The sequence below is a fragment of the Artemia sp. Qi Xiang Cuo genome, chromosome 16, assembly GCF_049724085.1.
Source record: "Artemia sp. Qi Xiang Cuo chromosome 16, ASM4972408v1, whole genome shotgun sequence".
Lineage (NCBI taxonomy): Eukaryota > Metazoa > Arthropoda > Branchiopoda > Anostraca > Artemiidae > Artemia > Artemia sp. Qi Xiang Cuo.
In genome coordinates this window covers 23,614,300-23,637,377 of record NC_142809.1, presented here as the reverse complement: position 1 = coordinate 23,637,377, position 23,078 = coordinate 23,614,300, and the positions used below count along the sequence as shown (strand labels likewise).

The 23,078-nt window shown below is 35.1% G+C and overlaps 1 protein-coding gene across 4 annotated transcripts in view; it reads right to left on the bottom strand.

Annotated features, from left to right (window-relative positions):
* Positions 1–23,078, bottom strand: part of LOC148942694 (uncharacterized) — a 53,405-nt gene that overhangs the window by 3,002 nt on the left and 27,325 nt on the right. Inside the window, exons 2-5 of one of the 4 annotated variants that reach the window (XM_089102664.1) lie at positions 22,586–22,874; positions 10,013–10,118; positions 5,599–7,836; positions 21–123 (exon numbers count right to left, since the gene is read on the bottom strand). In XM_089102664.1, the coding sequence (XP_088958790.1) occupies positions 5,646–7,836; positions 10,013–10,118; positions 22,586–22,874 (2,586 nt within the window). In that variant the 3' untranslated portion in view covers positions 21–123; positions 5,599–5,645. Of the gene's footprint in view, positions 1–20; positions 124–5,096; positions 7,837–10,012; positions 10,119–22,585; positions 22,875–23,078 lie in introns of those variants that run through there. The other 3 variants (XM_089102663.1, XM_089102662.1, XM_089102665.1) reach the window with 3 other exon arrangements.

Here is a 23,078-nt window from a genome sequence, read left to right as displayed (position 1 = left end):
ATGATATGGTGGCCAACAATCCCTTCTCTCATCTGCCCAATCCCCACAGAAATGTCAGGTAGTACTATGAAATTGGTGGGTGTCACCATCTCAAGTGGGTGTATTTCTTCCTCCTTAAACTCCCTAAAAAATTTAAATGTCCTAAATCGCATTGTTTGAGGATATTCCTCTCATTTGTACGCCCAATTCCCCGTTACACGTGCCCTGTTTGGTATCCTCGCCTCTCGAACAAACTACTAGAAAAATCGTGAAAAATCTACTGATCAGTGAGATATCCGAATAATGTTTTCCATATTTTCTGATGTTCTAATATCATTCTACGACAATGACACTAAACTGGCCCTTTTTTTAGTTTGCATGTTATATTTGAAACACAGTGGTATATCTAGGTTAAATTTAATTTCTCGCACAGAAAATTCTTCTTGCAATTAAACGTTTTCTGTAGCTAAAAAAAAAATCATTTCATGCTGAACCTATAGACTTTCAACAGTGGCGGAAGCGTCGTTTTTCCAACCCAGTTTCAACTTCTACTTTTATAACTTTTGATAAAAAGTTGCAATGCTCATGAAACCTCCATATTATTATGACACACCTCGCTATAAGTCTAAATCACAATCACACTAACAGAGTAAAACGAAAAATACATCAAAATGAAAAATTGAAGACACAAAACGTTGCAATGAATCTAGGAATATTCGTGACTTTTGTTAGTGGCATAACGAAATACATTAGTTTTATTTTAACAACTGATTAGTTTTCACTTAATTAGCGAAAGACAGTACACTTGAAATCGCTATATCCTACTCCTGACTACACATACCTCGTATCTTGTAGTTATGTATCAGTTTTTCTATTATTATTACTTAACTATCTTTTTATTTCAAGGTCAATTCGCTCACAATAGGTGAGCAAAGTTCCGACCTTGTAGCAAAGAGAGGCCCAAGCAAGGATATGTAATGTTTTTTTCCTTTTTTTTGGGGGGGGGGGTGTATCGAATCAGTGTTACATTAAAGGCAGTTAAGAGAGTCCTCATTTGAAAAGAAACTTCTAAGTTTTACCTCCCTTTTGAACAACAAGAGATAAAACCACATCAAAGCGCCGATTTTGGCTCATTTGTAGTGCAAAGCGCTAATTTTAGCCTGCATACGGCTGAAGTACCACCGAGCGAAAATTCTGAGATATCCAATAATTTTGATATTCTATATAAGTATTATAAAAACTCCAAGGTTTCTGAGGAAATTTTGCCACTCTGTCACACATTACATCCTAAATCATATAAACAGCCTACATAAACGAGCACAAGTTACCATAAGGGGGGGGGGGGTAAAAGACGTATAAACAAAGAGGTGGGTTGTTTGAGACTTTGGACCACATTTATCTACTTTTCTTCGGCAGTCATTCAGACCAACTTTGACAACAGACACAGAGGGTGGGAGCAAGGGAGTTGAGGTACATTTCCACCGCAAACATATCGCGATTTACACGCTTTTAGGCACATTTTTTTTATTCTCATACAGTTCATCTATTTGCCATTCTTGCTATAGCTTGCATCTAGTTGTATATACAGCTTCTATTCTAGGCTTTCCTCTGTCTACAATTAGCCATGTCTTGATGCAACCTATGCAACCTACTGCAAAATACTTGATAACTTCAATTCAAAATCAACGGACTCCAAATCAAAGACAAAGACTCAAAGACAAAATCAAAAGCCAAAAGCTATAGAATAGAAGTTAAATTGATAAAAACATGTTTGTTACTAAAATAAAGAGAGGAATTAATATCCAGAATGAACAGAAACTACCCAATATGACAGGGAGAGGGGTACCCACTTCCTCTTTTAGCCTCCAGATCTTTAAGGTAAAGCTTCTCTTGGGTTTTGTGTATTTTCCTTTAAGAGCGATAGTGCCAATATGTTGAAACAAAACAGATAAAAAAAAAACATTTAAAAATCATCAACAGGAGGCAGCAGCATCCTCGTAAATTTGGCAGTTTGTATAATTTGTCTCTTATGCTTTAGCTTTGTTCTTTACTTTCAGATGAAAGTAATAGATCTTTTTCATCTAATCCGTTTTGAAAGACGGTTGTTTTTATCAATGCCGTACCCAGAGGTGGGAGGGGGATAGGGTGTTTGAACCTCCTCCCCCCGAAATGTTTGCTTGACTCGTAAAAACGTAACAAAAATGGATATAAACAAATTTTGAATGCGTTTTTTGATGTTTTTTTTTTTTAACGGTTTTTTTAAATAATTTCTTAGACCACACTGCTTTTCCATTAAAAACAAAAAAAAAATTTTTTAAAAACGAAAAAAGGGTTTTAATTTTCTAACAAGCAGTGAACTACAAAACAATTAATTATGCACAAAAGCTCCGAATATTTCGGCCCCACATCCGTGAGCCTTTCTCAACGGAAAAAAAAAATAAATAAATAAAGCAAAAAAAAAACAACTTAAATTACATTACAATAAAACATACTAAACACATAAAGAGAACAAAAAGCAAAAACGAAAGAAAAATATAAATAAATAAGAACAAAACTCACATATTAATTAAACACTTCCATGCACTGAATGTCTTTCAACTGGCCTCCTCTCAGTATATAAATGGAAATATATTAAATAAACACTTCCATGTACTGAATGTCTATATTGATTCTACTCGCCTCCTCCCAGTATATAAATTGAAATCTATCAAAAATGAAGAATATATTTATACTTAGACCAAAACAATAAAAGGTCAACTAACCCCCGGTCCATAACCCTTAATTAAATTTCACAAGTTCATCAACCATTTTATGAATTATAAATTGAATGGATTCGTTTTGTTGCAAGCTTAGCTGCAGTTCGTTTACTTTTCTCATCATTTAACCCATTCTGACCTTTGTTCGCAAGGTCATCTTTCGTTTCAGAAATATTATTAAAATCAGTATTGGTTGAATATCTTGCCTGCATTTTAATTAAACTATTATAAATTGAATTGATCCCAAATTCCCCTTTATCTCTATTTATGCTAGTACCCCCATATATTATCTTTTTTATTTCTATAATTTCCCTGAAGCTTTGTAAAAGTCCTACAGACGTATCTACTATTTTTTTTTGATCAAATAAAATACTGTGATGAGGAAAATTATAAATATGTTCTGCAACCGCTGACTCAAACGTTTCTGGTGTTTTGTTTTGTTTTAGAGCGTAATCTATTGCATTCTTGTGTTGTTCTAGCCTATTTTCTAAAGTTTGTTGCGTTCTACCCACATACAATTTTCCACAAGAACATGGAATTTTGTATACTCCCTTTTGCAAATTTCTCGGTATCTTGTCTTTCCCTTTATTTAACAACGAGCTTATATTATGTCCTGATTTAAATGCTGTATTTATATTATGTTTTTTTAATTCTCTTCTTAATTTTTGTGATAAAATTGGTACAAAAGGCAAAGTTATGTAATTTGTTTCTTGATTTGACCCATCTTCTTCTAATATTTTTGGCTCCGTCAACTTTTTTTCCTCTTTTCAATTATTTGAGAAATCATTTTTTCCGGATAGCCATTACCTATTAGAATATCCTTAATAAAAATTAGTTCATTTCTTATGTATCCTGGTGATGATAATTTTAATACCCTATCCACTAAAGAAATAACCACACCCCTTTTTACTTGGATCGGGTGATTTGATGTGAAAGACAAAAAACGGTTGTTACTATTCGGTTTACGGTAAATTGAAAATGATAGTTCATTATTTCTATGGATCAAAATATCTAGAAACGGTAACTTATTCTCTGTTTCCTTTTCAATTGTAAAAATTAACTCTCCTCCCAAATTATTTAAATGTTCCAAGAAACCTTCAATTTCTGATTCCCCGTAATTCCAAATAATTAAAATATCATCCATATATCTGCCCCAAAATTTAGGTTTTAAAAAATATGTTTCTATAGCTAAATTTTCAACATACTCTACATAAATGTTTGCTAACAACGGACTTAAAGGCCCTCCCATTGCTAAACCCCTAACTTGATGGTAAAAATTATCTCTAAACTTGAAATAGTTAGTATATCTGCTAGCTCGTAATATACATAATATAAGCTCGTTGTTAAATAAAGGGAAAGACAAGATACCGAGAAATTTGCAAAAGGGAGTATACAAAATTCCATGTTCTTGTGGAAAATTTTATGTGGGTAGAACGCAACAAACTTTAGAAAATAGGCTAGAACAACACAAGAATGCAATAGATTACGCTCTAAAACAAAACAAAACACCAGAAACGTTTGAGTCAGCGGTTGCAGAACATATTTATAATTTTCCTCATCACAGTATTTTATTTGATCAAACAAAAATAGTAGATACGTCTGTAGGACTTTTACGAAGCTTCAGGGAAATTATAGAAATAAAAAAGATAATATATGGGGGTACTAGTATCAATAGAGATGAAGGGGAATTTGGGATCAATTCAATTTATAATAGTTCAATTAAAATGCAGGCAAGATATTCAACCAATACTGATTTTAATAATATTTCTGAAACGAAAGATGACCTTGCGAACAAAGGTCAGAATGGGTTAAATGATGAGAAAAGTAAACGAATTGCAGCTAAGCTTGCAACAAAACGAATCCATTCAATTTATAATTCACAAAATGGTTGATGAACTTGTTAAATTTAATTAAGGGTTATGGACCGGGGGGTTAGTTGACCTTTTGTTGTTTTGGTCTAAGTATAAATATATTCTTCATTTTTGATAGATTTCAATTTATATACTGGGAGGAGGCGAGTAGAATCAATATAGACATTCAGTACATGGAAGTGTTTATTTAATATATTTCCATTTATATACTGAAAGGAGGCCAGTTGAAAGACATTCAGTGCATGGAAGTGTTTAATTAATATGTGAGTTTTGTTATTATTTATTTATATTTTTCTTTCGGTTTTGCTTTTTGTTCTATTTCTGTTTTTAGTCTTTTTTATTGTAATTTAATTTAAGTTGTTTTTTTTTTTTGCTTTATTTATTTATTTTTTTTTCCGTTGAGAAAGGCTCCCGGATGTGGGGCCGAAATATTCGGAGCTTTTGTGCATAATTAATTGTTTTGTAGTTCACTGCTTGTTAGAAAATTAAAACCCGTTTTTCGTGTTTAAAAAATTTTTTTTGTTTTTAACGGTTTTTTTTTTAGTAAAATCCCGTCCGAAAAAAAATCCTGGGTACGGCCTTGGTTTTTATGGATCCTGTGGATTTGCATATTCATTTCATTGACAAAATTAAAATCGACTGAGCAACAGTAGTAGGACTGAAGCAGCACTATGTTGAAAACACTTATATATTAAAACATTACTCACAAGATGGCCACATACATCGCAGGTAAAACCCAAAACTTCAAAATTTAGTTTCTAAAAGGACGAAATACAAAGAACCTGAAAAGCACTATTTCTAGTCATTCTTTGTATGTTTTCGTTGGCTTTTATCATTTATTAAGACGTTACGCAAGTCCGATGGAAAACTGTATAATCTCAATTTTTCAGGTCGAGATACAATTTAAGAAAAGACGAAGTTTGCCCAAAAGTGTGTCCTCTATTAAAGGAAACTATCACTTAATATTTGGTAGTTTACAATATCAAACACACCTGTGCATAGAGTATCCGCTGCACCCACATTCATCCCAAACAAAAATTTACGCTAATGGCAGGCTATTGCTATCTTCGCTCATCATGGAAGAAGGTATGTGAAGCTCTCTCATAGGTCTGAAATAATAATCGTGATCACGCAAGGCATCTATCAATTCCATCGATATTGGGCTTTCAATCTTTTGAAGAATATCTGCTGGATTTTTGTGGGTTAAATCATGATGAGAGGGAGCCGTGACTTGCAGCTGGAGTTCGATCATATCTAATCCATCAATACTGTCATCTAGTTCCTGTTGCATTTTTCTGAATCTGTTTTCCTTGTGCGGGTCAAATAAATCATCTGGATCAAATTCATTGCTAGGAAAGCTTGATTTTGAAAACCGTGGCATTCCTTTATCGGCTTTGCGATTACTAGGAACTTTTATAACTGGCGCAGGTTTGCGTCGTACTTCCAGTTCCGGCCTCCTCATATCCTCATTCTGCAAAGTATCGAACAAAAAGTCTTCGGGCGATGGTGTTCGAGCATGGTCAGACGACATTATGTAATCTAAGTAAGGATTTCGAGAGGATCTCCCTTTTTTCTCATCCAGGTCTGATGAAGCTTCTTCATCGTACATTTTTTTAGATACCTTAGGCGTCTTTGCTCTAAATCTTTGTTTTTTCTGTTTCTTCTGTTTAGGGAGTGATGTATCTCGTTTTTGTGCGGGCTGAATGTTCTCTTCTTTAATCTTTTTCTCAGGGGGCGGTGATGGTGAAATTCTATTTGGTGCTTTCACAATCCGCCCACTTGAAGTCATAGTCATACCCACTTGCAGACCAGGGTAGTCAACAGGGGACGACAATGGACGACTCTTCCTCACAGCTGATTTTGGAGTTTTTGGTAGGTTTTTTCTTTCCTTCATTTCAGACTTTTTCTTTTTTGAAACTGTTCGGGAAATAGCTTCAGTATACCCAGCAGGAACCTTTTTTAACGCTTCCAACGCTTTATTTGGACCCTTTTTACGAAGATATCGAGATGTAAATAAAACCGGGCTAGTATCTTCAACTTTATCAATGACTACTGAATCATCGTCACCGCCTCCAGACATCGGTAAACGGATTGGACTCTTTGTTACAGATGTCTCAAGGCTGGATCTTTTCAAAGTTAAAAATGCGTCTTCTTCTGTGTCACTTACATGGGGTGTCGAGGACACTGCACCCTTTAAAAGTTCAACATCATGCTCAAGGGCCTTTTTCTCTTTTTCAATATTTCTTTTGGTAATTGCGTCTTTCTTACCCCGTGTCATAATCATTTTGCTACTCACTTTCCCTTTCATCCTCTTCTTTGGTGAAGCTTTTAGGGTATTTTTCACGGGTTTTCGAGGTGCAGGAGATGCTTCAACATCTTCAGAAGTAAATCTAGCTGGCAAACGAGTTTGTCTTCCAGAGGAAGTAGGTTTGCACTCCTTTAATATAGGATTAAATTCTTCCTCCTCTTTTTCAACTGTCTGCTTTTCTGTCTTCTCTGGTTCTTTCGACCTAGGTCTAAGAGCTTTCTTTTTTATTGGTTCTTTCTTTGGTGCTTCTTCCTCTTCATATTCTTCTCTGTACCTTAAAGGAAGTTGACTTATTCGTCGGTGCTTTCTTTTCATTTGAATAGCAGATTTAGCAATCTTGTTTTCGATCTTCTTTCTTAGAGGTATCATCTTTTTATCAGTAGGCATTACTTTCTTTTCTTTCTTCCTGGGCACAATTTTCTCAACTTCGGGGGTTTTTTCTATTCTTCTTCTGACATTTCTTTCGGGTTCTTCTATAGGACTCGACGGTGATTTTGGAAAAATTTTCCTTCCTCGCGTGGATGAGAGAATCGGCGCACTTGTTTTTCTTCCCGAAAGGGATCTTCTGAATGAACTTGAGAAAGGACTTGATGGAGCGTATACTTTTGATTTTTTTGAGTCAGAGAAAGTTACGTACTTCTTTGGTGTGTCCTGCTTCTTAACACGTTTCGCAGTGGTTGCAGCTTTTCTCTGAATAACTCTATTCTTAGGCGTTACACCTTTTTTCTTCGTGGTTTCATATTTTGGTGTCACAGCTTTTCGAACTTCGGAACGATTCGACAGCTTGGTTTGTGTCTGTAAATCGTTGATGTGCACAGGCGGTGAAGAAAATTCGAAGTCGGTAACCTTCAAATTTTTTATATTATTTTGTTCCAAATAACCTTGAACCTCAACACGGGATCGTAATTTCTTTCCATCCGGACTGAAACAAAAAGAAGAAAATAGTAGAACCAAATATATGCTAACTGATCTCTGTTAAATAGAACATTTGATACTTTGTGTTTTGACACTAGAAACATGCGTAATTCTTCGACTATGATTGACTTTTGACACTGAAGTTCAAACTAAAAAATCTCGAGTGTTTCTTAATTATTTCTTTTTCGAACATTTCTTATATTAGCCGAATTATTACTATCAATTCAGTTATTTGTGTGCACCTAACTTTATGAGCAAATATTAATGTGAAAACGTTATTACAAAACAAAATAAAATTATTGTATTGGGCAGTGTAATACTACTTCTAATTCTTTTTTTTTTTGCTTTCTTTTTTTATCTTTATTCTCCTTTTTTTTACTAAATGAATCATTCACAACATAACCTACAAATGCTTTTTTCTCTTTTTTTTTAAGATCTTGGTGTCAAATAACCACTCATTTGACTTGCAACTTTATAGGTCCTCATTGGGCTTCAATATGAAACCATTAATATTCCAAAAACACAAAAAAAAAATAGAGAAATAATACCCAATCAGAATTCGTTCTTGATTTAATCTTAAAATGCAAGTTTTTCTAAAAATAATGCATCAGGGCCCCAAAACTGTACATTCAGCAGATGCGTCGGACTGTGTTGGCCTCTAGAGGCTTTGTGCTATGATCAAATTGTTAGCAGCAGCATCGGTTTAGTTGTATACACTATATATTCTGGCATTAGTTACACTTACGGAAAACGCAGTGTTGGATTTTTATATAGAACAATAAACAAAATCAAGCCATAAATTCCAAGAAATCAGACATTAATTTCTTGAAAATTCAAATAGAAGTGAGATTCGTGCAAAAATGCTGCTGTGTGGGAAAATTCAACCCAATCTACTTTTTGTACTCTGAACTCTAAAAAACCTCTAAATTTTAATTCATTTTGCTAAATCCTTTATCTAGGATCCTTAAATCATCAGCATCCAGAACTGCAGGATATATATTATGAAATTATAAGGCTTATCTAGAGTAGGGCTTTGATGTAATAATATCAAACAGTTTGTGGTAACGAACTGTATAGTAAGAGTGACCCGGCTCAACAGTAACCGAAACTCTAAAAAACTGAATTTTGATATCAGTCGATACGTCAGAAGAATCTGATTATTATGCTGATTTTAAATATATAAGAATCATCGAATTTAGTCTAACCCATCAAGAGTTAAGAGTCTTATAAAATTTGCTTTATTTTCGAAAAAAGGGGGAAACACACATTGAAAGTCATAAAACTTTAATGGAAATAAAACCATTACAATTAGTGTTTTACGGAACCTTACTGTAGAGGTTTCAAGCTCCTATCCGCAAAAATGTGGAATTTTGTACGTTTTGCCAGAAGAAACATCATGGGTGCGTATTTATTTGCCTTTTTTCCCAGGGGTAATTGTATCAACCCAGTGGTCCTAGAGTCACGAGCAGGCTCATTCGAGCGGAAATTAAAAGTTCTAGTCCCCTTTTTAAGTGACCGAAAAAATTGGACGGCAACTAGTATCACTTTTTACAAAAAAAAATGCATTTTCATGTACAAGCTATGCTTACCATTCTACCATCGGAGACTCTTGACCATTCTACAGTAGCCACAGTAATAACCATATATGACGTAATAAGTGAATGCAATATTTATACACGCTTATCTTTCAAAAAGATAATAATCTAAATAATTTCTGAGACCACACTGGCTAATCATGATAAAACATAGAATCGCGAAGAAAACGAGGACAGGGTCGTCCCCTTTTATTTTTTTGGTTTTTTTTTTAGGTTTGGTTTTTTATAATTTTATTATTTTTATTATGAACTGAGGACGATCAAGCGGAGGTCTTGACCGAAATATTTGCATAATTTCTCGATTTTTTCACTGGCTGTTACTTGTCCTCGTTTTCTTCCTTTCTTCGCGATTTTATGTTTTATGATAATAATATAAGAAATACATAAATACAATAATCAATTTTTTACGAAAAACTGCCTTTTAGTTGCAGCAAGCTATTAGTTGAGTCCCACCAATAGCAGTATTGTGTAGCAGATCTCCGTTAATATAGCCCAGATTATGTCAAACAATTTGTTTTTGATTAAAAAACCAGATTCCCTTCTAAATTACAGCAACCTAGACATCTTAAATCAATAATCAATTATTACCTAAAAAAGTATACATCATATTTGCCAGCTGAAGCTCCAGATTTTCGTTGAGTAACTGTCCGAGACCATCCAGCCGGAGCTAAATTATCTGAATTTGTAGATGTATCTATAAAAATATTGACAATAAATACAAGAAGTATTTTCAATCTTATAACATTACATGCAATATTTTTAGGTAGAGACTTGTGCAATTCCTGAGGACCAGCGCGGTTACTATTCATTCTTCCATTTATAAGGCCCATCTTCCCATTTACTAATGGGGAAATGACGAATAAGTAACCAAAAAAAAGTCATATGGTTATTCTACACAAGTGTGCTTTTTTTTGCAGGATCCACAAGACCGTCAGCAGTCTATATCTCTGTACTTGTCGTAACACGTATATTCTCTTACTCCATATAAGTCACCTAAATTAGGTGTATTAGTAGGCAGTCCATTCTGGTTAAGATCACAGGCATGACAATAGTTGAGTAATTAGAGGCAGGGAATGTAGTCCGCTCTGCTTTTGGAAAAATGGAAAATGCATATTAAAGATGTTTTCTAATTACGCGCAATAATAAGTTGCCTAAATTACGCTTTATTTGGAAGGCTATACTTCCCGAGTTTTCCCATTCTTTTGGTCCAAAACAAAAATAAAGTAAAGTTGTAGCATCTGAGGCCTCCATGCAGGGTCTTAGTTTCAAAATTTCACTAGAAAATATATTTCAATTTGATCTTAACTTTGATTTTCAATATGGCGAAAAAGATTTTTCTTTTGACAATGATGCAAAACGAATGATAAAAAAGGGCAAAAAAAAAAACAGCCCCAATATTTGAAAGACTTCGTTTTTAGTTTCCAGCCCAAACAGCATGGTGTTTGCGTTATAACTGTTCACTTTATTTAGATCGTCATATTTGCATTTGAAAAAATATTCATGACTTTCTTATAAAACGACTGGAGAGCAGTTCTGTGTTCCTCCATGATGGTTTCAGATTCCCGACAATGGTTCTCAGACTTTTTGCAGACACGGTCCTTGGAACAGCTTAGAAGAAACAATTCTGGGAGGCTGAGGTCTAAGAATTTCACTGAAAGATAAAATTTCGTCTTGAGATTAATTACACGACCTCTACTAGTCCCCATAAGTCAATCTCAGAACAGGTTGACTTCCAAGAGCTTATTCCGTCTTGCTGGAGCCAGGACATATTACTAGGATTTCCTTGGAAGTCTCAAATTGTATTCCAAAGAACTGATTGACTCGATTTGCATTTAAAAATCTCTAACACTATTAGAACGAATCTTACGGCTTTTAGACTAGCTTAGCATTGAGATTGCTGGATCTTTCCAAGTAGGTATGACTGCTTTCACCAAATACGCTAAAATACCCCCATCCAGCGGCCTTATACCTCTTAAAGAATTAAACCCATTTCCAAATTCTGATTTTCCAGAGACTCACATTTCAACTATTGCATGAAATTGTCCTTTTTATTTTCCATGACTTATAACAGTGCTTGACACGGTATGGACATCTGTCCAATGAGGTAACGGTAGGAAGTGACTGGAGAAACAAAATTTCACAGTGTGTATGATTTCTTTTTTGTGAACGTTTAGTTTTCAAGTTTAGTTTTACCATTAAGCAAAAGCGTGAAATTTTTAATGCCTCCATTTGTTTACAATCAGTCACTCGGAAGCTAATGAAGATTAAAAATCTAAAACAAGCAGGGAAAAATACACCAATTAAAAGTTAAAAAAAAAAAATTGAAAACCCAAAAGACTTTTGTTTAGAAGCTTAGTTAAAAACATTGTACTGAACCAAGACATTTTACTCTTTGTTCGTTTTTTTCATTTATTTGCACGGTCACTAAAATGGCAAAGTATGTGCACGGAAAATTTAAGTGGCAAAACCCTATCTATGACATGTTTTTCAAGGGCAACCATTCACAGAACTTTCCTAGTAACAATAAATAAATCGCGGTTGTACTGGTAGCTGCAACCTAGTAAAGGACGAACACGGCGCACAATACCTGAAAAACAGTCTGAACCCTTTAAAAATAGCGTCAAATCAAAACAAAAAGTAGACCATTGGAATCGTTGAGGCCAAAAACTCTATACAGGAAACTTACAGTCCCTTGGCCTGGAACAACAAGGAAAATCCATTAGCTTGAACAAAAAGGAAAATCACTTTTTTGCATGGCAAGCATCTTTTTCATAGTTTTTTCCTTCGCTGGAGCTAGCGGTGCACTGGAAAATTATAGAGAGCTGTTTAAAGGCTAATTTTAAAGGAAATTGCTACATCTACGTCTTTTGTAATTAGCAAAACAGAATATTTGCGTCAATGGCGTCATAATCGTAGGTTAGAACCATAAATGACGTAAGAAGTGTCAGATACAAGAACAGAACCATACTCAGTCTCGAACTAGATTTCAAATCGTAAACATCTATGTGAAATAGTTGACCTGGATTGTTTGAAAATATAATTAATTCAGTGACTGCGAAAGTGTCTAGTAGAGGATTAAAGTTACAAGTGACTTTTCGTTCTTTGGATAATAATTATAACATTGGCGGACGTGATTATTGCAAGACATTGTTGGAAAGCGGGGGGATTTAATTGCCCCACTTGCGAGTAAGTTTTCGTTTCCTGCTCTTAATTTTTAACATATTATTTTTGGAAGAGGTCGAATGATAATTTTGGAAATGGCTGAATCAACCGGGATCGCAGCAATTCTTGAAAAATTGTCGCAAATGGATACTAAATTAAATCAGATCCAAAATGTTGCCAATAGCGTTTCTGCGATCGAATCGGAATTAGCGGCCCTCAAAACTGAGAGAGGCAGACGGGATGATGCAGTAAGATCCGAAATCAACAAGCTGCGGAACCTACTACTTGAGGAAAAGAAAAGGTCAGAGCAACTTGAAAGAGAAATTAAACAGCAAAATCTGATCATTTATAATTTGAAGTCAATAAACCCACTTCCAAGTAGACTAGTAGGAGAAATTATGGCGGCAATAAACCGCTATTTACCAAAGCTTAGTTTGACCAGGCGTGATTTGAAGGATGTGTTTCACTTGGGAAAAAGCAAACCAGGTGCGGTGCGCCCTATTTTCGTGAAATTTAATAATCGGGCACTTCGCGACATAATCCTACGTAGTGGCCGGCTTTTAAAAAAGTTTGATATTTCAGTAGCACCGGATTATACCTATTTGGAACGTAAATCTCGCCAAGAGCTTAAACCAATGCTGAATAAGGCTTTGTCGCGTGAACAAGACGCCAAATTAAGAGGAACACGCCTTTTGATTGAAGGCCAAACATTTTTTTATGACTACGTCACAGACAGGGTGGACATGTTGGCTGCTAAACCTAGTACTGTGCCCAGATCGCAGACTCAGCAAGTTAGCCTCCAAGCCCCGCGAATTCAAAATTCTCAAACTGTAAATTTCAGAGACAGCACTAATAAGAACGCGGCGTGGCCTGACCAAAAGCACAAAATGGTTACTCGTGGGAAAGCAAAGAGGAGATTAGAAACCATCATTAGTTCTAAAGATTCCCATAAAACCGGAAATCGATGTGTCCGTAAAAACAGCACGACTGAGAGCTGCAGTGAAGCTGCACCAGCCGACAAGTCGAATGGTTTGAATTCACCCCCAAAAGAAAGGGCTGGTGACTCCTCTGAGAATATGAGTGACGAGAACGAGGATTAGGACCGGTGTGGCCATATATCTTTGTCTGTTTATCGCGAACTTAGGATTGGGTACTGGAACATTCAAGGTTTCAAAGAGAAAAAAACATCATTAGCATTATTGAGGGACCTAGATATATTTTGTGTGGTTGAGTCTTGGCATAATTAGGAAGATGATCTGCAGTGCCCCCCTTTACATAATTATTCCTTTTATGCAGTGAATAGAAAAGTATCTAAGAATAATCGGTATTATGGTGGTGTGGTTATGTATTTTAGCCAAACGTCATTTTCTTCTGCAGTGAGACTTACAACCCAATCAGAGAATATAGTGTGGGGTAGATTTAACTGTGAGAGTACTTTTTTAATTGTAGGTTCTGTATATCTAGCACCACAAAATAGTTCTTACTCGTCTGAAGACACGTGGACTATACTACATGAAGAAACGCGATTGATACAAAAGAAGTTTCCGGGGGACCGTCTGGTTGTAGTAGGGGATTTTAATGCCTATACTTCGAATGTATTAGAGATAACTCCTGAATTTTTTTCAGATGATAAAGCTGAGGTCCTTCCTGAGGTCTTTGGGATGCCACGGAGCAGTGACGATCAGTCTAGAAAAATGAATATTTGGGAGAGAAATTTATTGACATACTGCGAGGAGAATGGTTTAGCAATTTGTAATGGAAGATTTGGTAAGGACAGAGGTAGAGGTGAGTACACATGCTTTTCCGGGCCAAACCCCAGTGTTATCGATTACGCGTAGGTGGGTGTGGAGTTCGCTGCCTGTGTTGTTGATTTTGAGGTTCTCCACGTGCTGTGTTCGGATCATTTCCCAATAAAACTTTCTCTCCAACTTTCTAGGATGTTTAATGTTCGTTCTCTCCCTCATTCTAGCCGTATATCCCGAGCTCAAGCTATAATGCGGTTACGACAAGATTGGACTGATGAAGAAACAAAAACGCTGAAAGATAGGTTTTGCTCGGAAGAGATTTTGGATAAGTTAAAGGTTTTATGTGAACTCTATTCGGACCCTGAAATAATTACTGGCTGCCTGTCACAACTCCTCCATTAAGAGTCTGCTCGGGTCCTGAAACGAAAGCCACCGAAAATAGGTCCTTTTGATAATGATTGCAAACTTAGTAAGTTGTGGCTATTTAACTTACTAAATAAGGTACAAAATGCAAATGGCCAAGAGCAACGACAAGAAGCCCTATCAATATTTTGATTAGTTAGAAAAGAACACATGGCCTTAGTAAGGAGGAAGAAAGCATTATGTGTTTTCAAGCTTATAGATCGGCAAGTATGAAGGAATTCTGGAAGTATTTACATGGGCCACGTGACCAATCAAAAATGATCCCAGAAGCTAACTCTTGGCCGACTTATTTTGAAGACATGGAGAATCATAGAAACTCAGCTGGCCAGGCACCCATCTACCTGCAAGTGTATACTGAGCCGATAAATGCAGTGGTCAGTGAATTCCCTCTCCCAGCGCCTTCCTACCAGCTAATTCAGGGGTGATCTGAGAGTGAGCTGAAAAAATCCACCAAAATCTTCGCCTTAGAAGACATTCGCGGGGGATTTTTGGAATTCTATCAACATTTTACAAGGGAGCAGTTCGTCCCTTGTTGCTAGTTACAGTAGCATTATTTAATACAGTCCCGGTTTCGAATAGTTGGCCAGCATGACGGATAATGTCGGTTTTAATGTCATTATTTAAAAAGGGTGACCGGATGAAGCATGGTAATTATCGCCCTTTTAGTCTAGTACCAACAATTAGTAAATTTTTGGAAAAGGTTCTAGATGGTAGATTAGTGCTGTGGCTAGAAAAGGAAAATATGGTCAGTGAGACCCAAGGAGGATGCCCAAAGGTATATTCAACTACAGATCGTGTATTTATACTCCAGGCTCTTATTGGAAAATATTGCAGAGGAAATGTTAGGCTTTTTGTCTCGTTTGTGGACCTGGAAAAGGCATTTGATAGTATTGATAGACCTATTTTATTCCGTTACCTTGTTAAGATAGGCCTACCCAGGCCTTTTGTTATGTTATTAATTAAAATGTATGAGATAACTTTATTTGTGGTTTTTATTGTTAAAAAAGGTGTATCTAGGTCATTCAGAACCTTCAGAGGAGTTCGCCAAGGATGTAAGTTGTCACCGAAACTTTTTACTCTGTATATTAATGATTTTGTAGAGTTCCTTGAAATGAGATGGGCCCCAGTTGTATCACTAGCGAATAACCTATTTTCTTTTTTGCTGTTCGTTGACGACACAGCTTTAGTGGCCAAATCAGCCGAGGAAATCCAAACTCTTCTAAATTTAACTGAATCTTACCTACAATCGAAGAAGTTGAAGGTGAATGCATGTATGACAGAGATTTTCATCTTCCAAAGTAGGAAGCCCAATGGACCTCAGGATTATTCCTTCACTTATAAAGACGAGGCAACAAAAGTAATCCCAAAGCATAAATATCTGGGATTCGTGGTCGCAGCAAATGGGAATTGAACCGAGCACATTCGATTGATGATTTCACGTGGTAAGGCAGCTGCTTGTGCTCTACTTCGACAAAAACACATCATGGGAATCAAAAATATGAAGATGCACAAGTACCTTTTTATGACTAAAGTCCTACCTGTTGCCCATTATGGATGCGAGTTGTGGGGGGACTACTACGGTAAAACAGCTGGAATCTCTGCAGTTTATGTATTTTAAAAGAGTTATAGGCCTCCAAAATAATTTTAATAGTTTGGTCCTAAAGGGTGATTTGGGTTTGCAGGATCTACGTCATATGAGGACTATACAAATGATTAAGTTTTGGTTACAAGTTACGCGCTTACCTGATAGCTGCCTGGCGAAAGCGGCCTAGACAGAGATGTTGAGTTTTACCAAAAAGACAGCATGGCCAAAACAAGTTAAAGTACTGTTAGATAATGCTTGCTTATCATGGGCATGGAATGAGGGGCAGGGTCCTTTAGGTAAACCTGAATATTTCCTCGGTAAGTTTGCATCGTGCCTTCGGGACCAAGAGATTCAGGTTTGGCTTACGGGTCTGGAACAGTCTAGTAGCCTGCATTTTTATAGTCAGGTTAAAGATGTGTATGGGGAGGAGTTTTATTTGAAGCTGAACCTACCGTGGAGAAACCCTTAAGCATTGGTTGCAGGCGCGGGCAAATTGCATACCACTGCGTAAAGGCTACTGGGAGTCTTATGATGAGGATGGCTCGCGAAGTAGGCGTTCCTGCCCCCTCTGTGCAAATTTTGGGGATGGGATGGACCATTTTCTGAGTAGATGCCAAAGTTCGGCAAATTTTAGGGATAAATTTTTTCATGGGGATGTACCGCTGCTCCTGCGTGTTTTGGGGACTACTTCGAGGGACCTAATTATTGCGTTTGGCTGTTTTATAGAGAATAGTCTGATGGCGCGGAAAGAAGCTGTAGTTTAAATTTGTTGAGTGCTATTGTTCTTTCCTTATTGTTTTTTATTTATTTGTTTTTAAATACACGCATGTATGTATGTATGAAAGAAGATCAATTTTATACCAACACAAATAAAATACAAATAAAAATAAAATACATAAAATAAAAATATAAAATAAATATAGTATATAAATATAATAAATAAAATAAATATAAAATAAATAATAAAAATAAAATAAAAATAAAATACAAATAAAAATACCTACACAAATAAAAATAAAAACACAAAAACGGGTTCTTAAGCTCATATGAGAATTAAGAAATTAATTTAAAGATGCTTTTAGATATCACTGAGCTCTTTCTGCTCTGATCAAAGAAGCATATGGTTTGATAATAGAAAGCAACCTTTCATATATGCCTCCACGCCGGCTGTTTCATCCTAAGTTTAGGGAGAAAACAGGATAAATAATAATTTATAGGCGAGTAGTAAAATATTACGAAAGTATCACAGATGAAGGATCTCTCTTTATTTATGATCTAAAAGAAAACAAAACTATAAGCTAATTTATCATTAAAAAAGATTTTTTTTTTTTTTTTTACATTTTTTATGCAACCAGACTTTCTATAAGATCGATTTTTTATAATCAAATAGTTATGTTTCTCCAGCCCCTTGCTACTCTTTTAGTCGATCAAGATATACACATTCGCCAGGATCCATATTTTTTTAAGTCATAATCATATTTTTTTTTTTTTTCGATGGTCCATATTTTCCGAATTGGATAGTCACCATTTAAATCGTATTGGATACTTAGAGAGAACAAATCCTGGTATTTAAAAAAGGCTAGTTTGAGATGGAAAGGTAGCCAAAACTAGTTTGCTATAAAATAAGATTTTTTTTAAAGAACTTGCAAGTTGTTAATTAAGCAAAGGGAACCAAATGAAATGAATGGGGAAAGATTAACACATACCTAAGTCTTACAGCCTCTTATATGCACTAAAATGACACAATCCCACACCCAAATCTTAAAAAAAAAACTTTAATTTAAAAGCAAATCTGAAGTGGTCCAATTCAACTCCATATACTGGTGTCCAATATTCAATACAGTACCAAAGGTATCAGTACTCAGCAATAGCAATCAATCTATTGAAATGTCTTGAAAAGTTCTAATAATTTTGATATAAATTATTACCCTCTGTCCGGATCTAGGCATGTTTCCAATTTTCCCAAGGGAGCCTCAGATTCTTCAAATAAGCTCAAAAAGCATGCGAACATGAAATAGCTCGCAGCTCAATTATTCAAAGAGCGGCGGAGAAGCAGAACTCTGATGCGCCTTCGAATCACTTCTAGCAGTTTTCTATGTATGATTGCTCCATTTAGCAATGTCATCCTAAAGCCAATTGTAGCCATTGTCCAAAATGGTCGCAATTGAGTCAAGAATGGACAAATTTTTACAAGCAGCAGAAACTGAAAAACGATTTCAAAAGAGATCTCTTTTGATTCCATTTGCAATAAACTGTGCATACTACAGAAGATCCTTTCATCAGTATTACTCTGATGAAATAAACCCTTTATTCCATCTAATAAAGGATTACTGAATTATTCTTCTTACTTTAAGTTTTGACGTTGTTCTTGGCCTGAAAAACCTGTTTTTTTTTTTTAATTAATAGACAAAATTATATTTTTTTTTCACTGATTTTTAACTGGAACGTTCCTCTGATTCTTCTACGTCTAAGTTCAGGGCTCTGATTGTTTTTACTATAAGCACTGATCAAGTCCCCCCTCCACCAAAAAAACTATGTTTCCATTTTTCCATTTTCTACCTATTGGAAGTACATATAGGCTAAAATCTAGCCATCAAGGTTGATTTGAAGGATTTTAGTAATGTTTTTCTACTCACTTTTCTAAAGTTTTGACATAAAAAGCACTCTTATTAGAGTACGACCTGGTTCAGAATTTATTGATACTCCAATATGAGGGTTTCTAAACTTTTAGATAACAAATCTGAGGCTAATAATGCAATAAAGAAGCCAAAATCAAAACAATAATTATAAAGTGGCCCAAAAAACGCATGGATCAAAAATATTTAATAGCTTTTTGCATCTAGTTATTCTTGTAATTTCTCTTTTCCTTTTTTATACATACTAATGGCAGCAACGACTCAAAATGCTTGAATTCGTTTAATACCTCAATCAATGAAAAAACTGTTACTGTGTAGTTTCAAAGCAGCCCACAAATTTGGCGTTTTATTTGGGTTTCATTCCCCAATTTGACAGCTCTGTATTTATTGACCTTGGGGCTACTTAAGTGGGCTGGTGTTTGTCAATAAACCTCCAATAATCCATCAGCTTAACTAAAACATTCATGCCAAAATGAGAAGCTTAAAGCTAAAAAATATGTGGCCAGAAATAGAAAATACTATTAGAAGAGCCCATAAATCATTAGGGAATGTTACGCTCCACAGTTAGTTGCAATAATTTCTATGAATAAACTATTAGAAACAAAAAAATAACATTATAAACACCAATTAAACAAAAAAGCTATGGTTATTTTTAACCCTTCTTTGGTCTTAACTATTGCACTATTTACAGTCTTATTTGGCCTCCTCAGTAAATATTTCATAAAAAGCGTTTGATTTTAAACAATCATGGTATTTATGCATTTCCAAGGTGTTTGATGACAATCTGAGGCTAATCTTCAATCTAAAAAACCAAAACAAATTAATTGCATAATGAGAAAAAGGTGTTTAAGGGGTCAATTAGGGGCATTTTGGAAAATCTTTTGCTGGGATTCCAAGACCTTAGGTATCAAATAGGTTTATGATTACTAGACAAACTACTACTACTACTACTAACAACTCACCACAGCACCAAGTTGACACAGCTACGCACGCTGCATCTCCATCCTAATTTATTCAAAACCTCCCTCTTTACAACCTCCCAGAAGGTCCTCGTTTCCCTTAAATCTTTCCTTATGACATCCTCCGACCCCAACTGAGGACGACCTGCTTTTCGTTTAGTCCTAGACAGTGGGCTGAAAAGGATAATCTTTGGCAGTCTGTCATCCTTCATCTACAGAACATGCCCTAGCCATCTCAACCTTTCTCTCATTATAGTCCTGTTAGAAATATGGTCAGTCAGTTGAATACACACAATAATTCAAAGGCAATTTTTCTGGAAAACATCTAGCAAATATTCCTCCATTTTTTGGAGCGTCCATGCTTCAGAAGCGTATTTGACCACTGTCATCACTGTAGCTTCCAAAATTCTAATCTTGGTTTGCAGACCTATCTTCCTGTTCTTCCAAACTTTTTTCACCTGTTTAAAAAACACCCTGAGCCTTGTCTATTCTTCTTTAATATCTTCACAGCACCCAATGTCCTTACTAATAATACTAGCAAGGCAAGTGAAGATGTCCACTTGATTGGCCCTTTTGTTACCCAACATCACGATTTAATTTTCCCTCATTCATAGCCTTAGCGACTTAGTCTTCTTAAAATTAATTTTCAAACCTATTCTAGCATCCTGAACTCGCAAAACCTCTAAAAGTTCATTCATTTTGTTCACACTTTCATCTAGGATGCTTAAATCATCAGCATAATCTAAATCCAGGAACTTTTTCCTCCCCATTTGATTCCATGTCCTCCCATACCTTTCCTGTGCTCCTTAAGACAAAGTCCATCAAAATGATCCATATAAATGGGGATAGAAACCAACCCTGCTTAACGCCTGATTTAATATGAAACCAGCTACTAACCTCATTTCCTACCATAACTGCAGCAGTGTTATTCTCGTACATAATACTAATCACTTTAATGTATTTGTCTGGTATACCATACAAGGATAAGACCTTCACTAAAGCTTATCTATCAGCTAAATAGAATGACTGCTCTATAAAACTGAGGACTATAGGTGTTTGATGACTCAGACACTTCTCAATTATTAACCTAAGAGAAAAAATTCGGTCAAAACATCCTAAAACATCTACCCTTCCTAAAACCTCATCGTTTTTCTCTTAAAACTTTGTCTACAGCATCTAGAAGTCTAAAAAGTATCATCATACTATTATACTACTACAGGGAGGCAACCCACAGTAGATAAATCAGCTAATAAGAGGTTTTTCAGCCCATATTTTTCTAGACAAAGGACTGGTTCAACTTAAGAACTTAATAATAAAAGAAATGATACCTGACTATTCATTTCTGTTTATTTTTTACTTGCAGTTTTTTTTGTTTGTTTTTTTTGTATGGTGTGTAAAGGAAAATTATTTCACCAAGTGTTTGATTTTCATCTGAGTTGGCACTTAATATTTTTTCTGGTTGCTGATTAGAAATTTAAGGCTAATGTTTCTACACAAAAATCCAAAATAATCCAAAAATCAAAAAAATCAAAAAAAATCAAAAAATCCAAAATATAAGCACCTGGTTGTTCATTATAAATCTTAGGTAATTATTTATCCAAAGTCAAAACATATCAAGCAGAATATAGTGTTTGCAGTGCTTGAATTTTATAAATAGTTTCGTTTTCCTAGAAGTTAATATTTAATAGTCTTTGGTAGTTGGTTTGTCTTTATGGTCCATGCAACCCCTACAGCCTCCTCGCCTATCTCCAAATTCCCTCATATAGACACATTGTACCTCTTTCCAACTCAAGATCAATCTTTCTTAGAGAATTGTCCTGTCCTAAGTGATTATATACCAATTATAAAAATTCACTAAATTTTAGGGTGACTATCCCCAATCAGAACCCACTAAGTTCATGTTCACAAATTTTGCTTGATTTCCAGTAATACTATATTAACAATATTGAAAAAAAAAAAATCCCTAGGAAGTTTGAACAGTTTTTGTATTTTTTAGTAATTTCAACTGTAGTATTACACTGTAATAAACTGTAATATTGTAATAAAATGTACTATCTAGCATTTAGTAATAAACTGTAGTATTACAGTTTTGTAATATCATTAGGCTTATACTAAAAAATAAATTCAAAATGTATCTCAATAGCCTTATGGGAGGTTTAGGAGGGGGGGGGGGGGGTGAGAGGGAAGCAAAATCATAATTATGTAAATTAACCTCTGTTCAACCTCAACTTTGATTTCACTGTTCTTTATAATTTATTTTAGTCTTATTTTTCATTTTTTTATTCATAGTAATTTGTGTTTCTCTTTAAATTCGATATCTTACATAGGCTAACTTCTACCTCTTTTGAGTCTTAGATTTGCCCTTTTATTTTCAAAAAAAAAAATTATTAATTAAATACATCATAGGAAGTCAAAGAGACCACCAAATATTAGGACAAAAAAATGTCAATGCTTGCAGATCAGAGATTGGGGAAAAAAATAGGTGTATTTTTCATAAAAATGATATTTTTTTTTTCAGTTATTATTTCCCAAATTAATTATATCCTTGAAGAAAAGCTGCCCCAGAATATTGCTTTAAATATTTTGGTGCTGTTGTCATACAAAATTTGAGAAAAATTAGCCTAGCATTAAGTACACAAATAATGACTTACTGTAAGTACCTTCATTATTTATATTTTTTCTCCTTTTTAAGACTTTTTCATCTTCAGAATCACTCTCTCTCTTTTTTTGGACTTTAATCGACTCTGATTCTAATTTTTGAGATTGACTAGTACTGTTGATTATATCTGTATTATTTTCTTCCTCATGTTGGCTATCAGGGATACTTTCAGTTACATCTTCAATCTTTCCTTTTATATGTTGACTATCAGGGACTACTTTACTATCTTCTCCTGTATCTGTTTGTAAATCATCTGTTGAAGTAACAATACATTCTGAGTCCTATAAAAGAAATACAGATGGATTTAGTGCCCCTGGATGGAGATGAAGTTAATCCTCCATTTGTTCCCTGGCAAGTCAACTGTATCTCAGAAAACTACCCACTGTCTTCATTTCATCTCTGGCCCAGTTAAACCCCACTCTATAATTACTTATCAAATGGACCTAAATTTTCATCCCATACAAGATGACTGTCCATCTCCGATT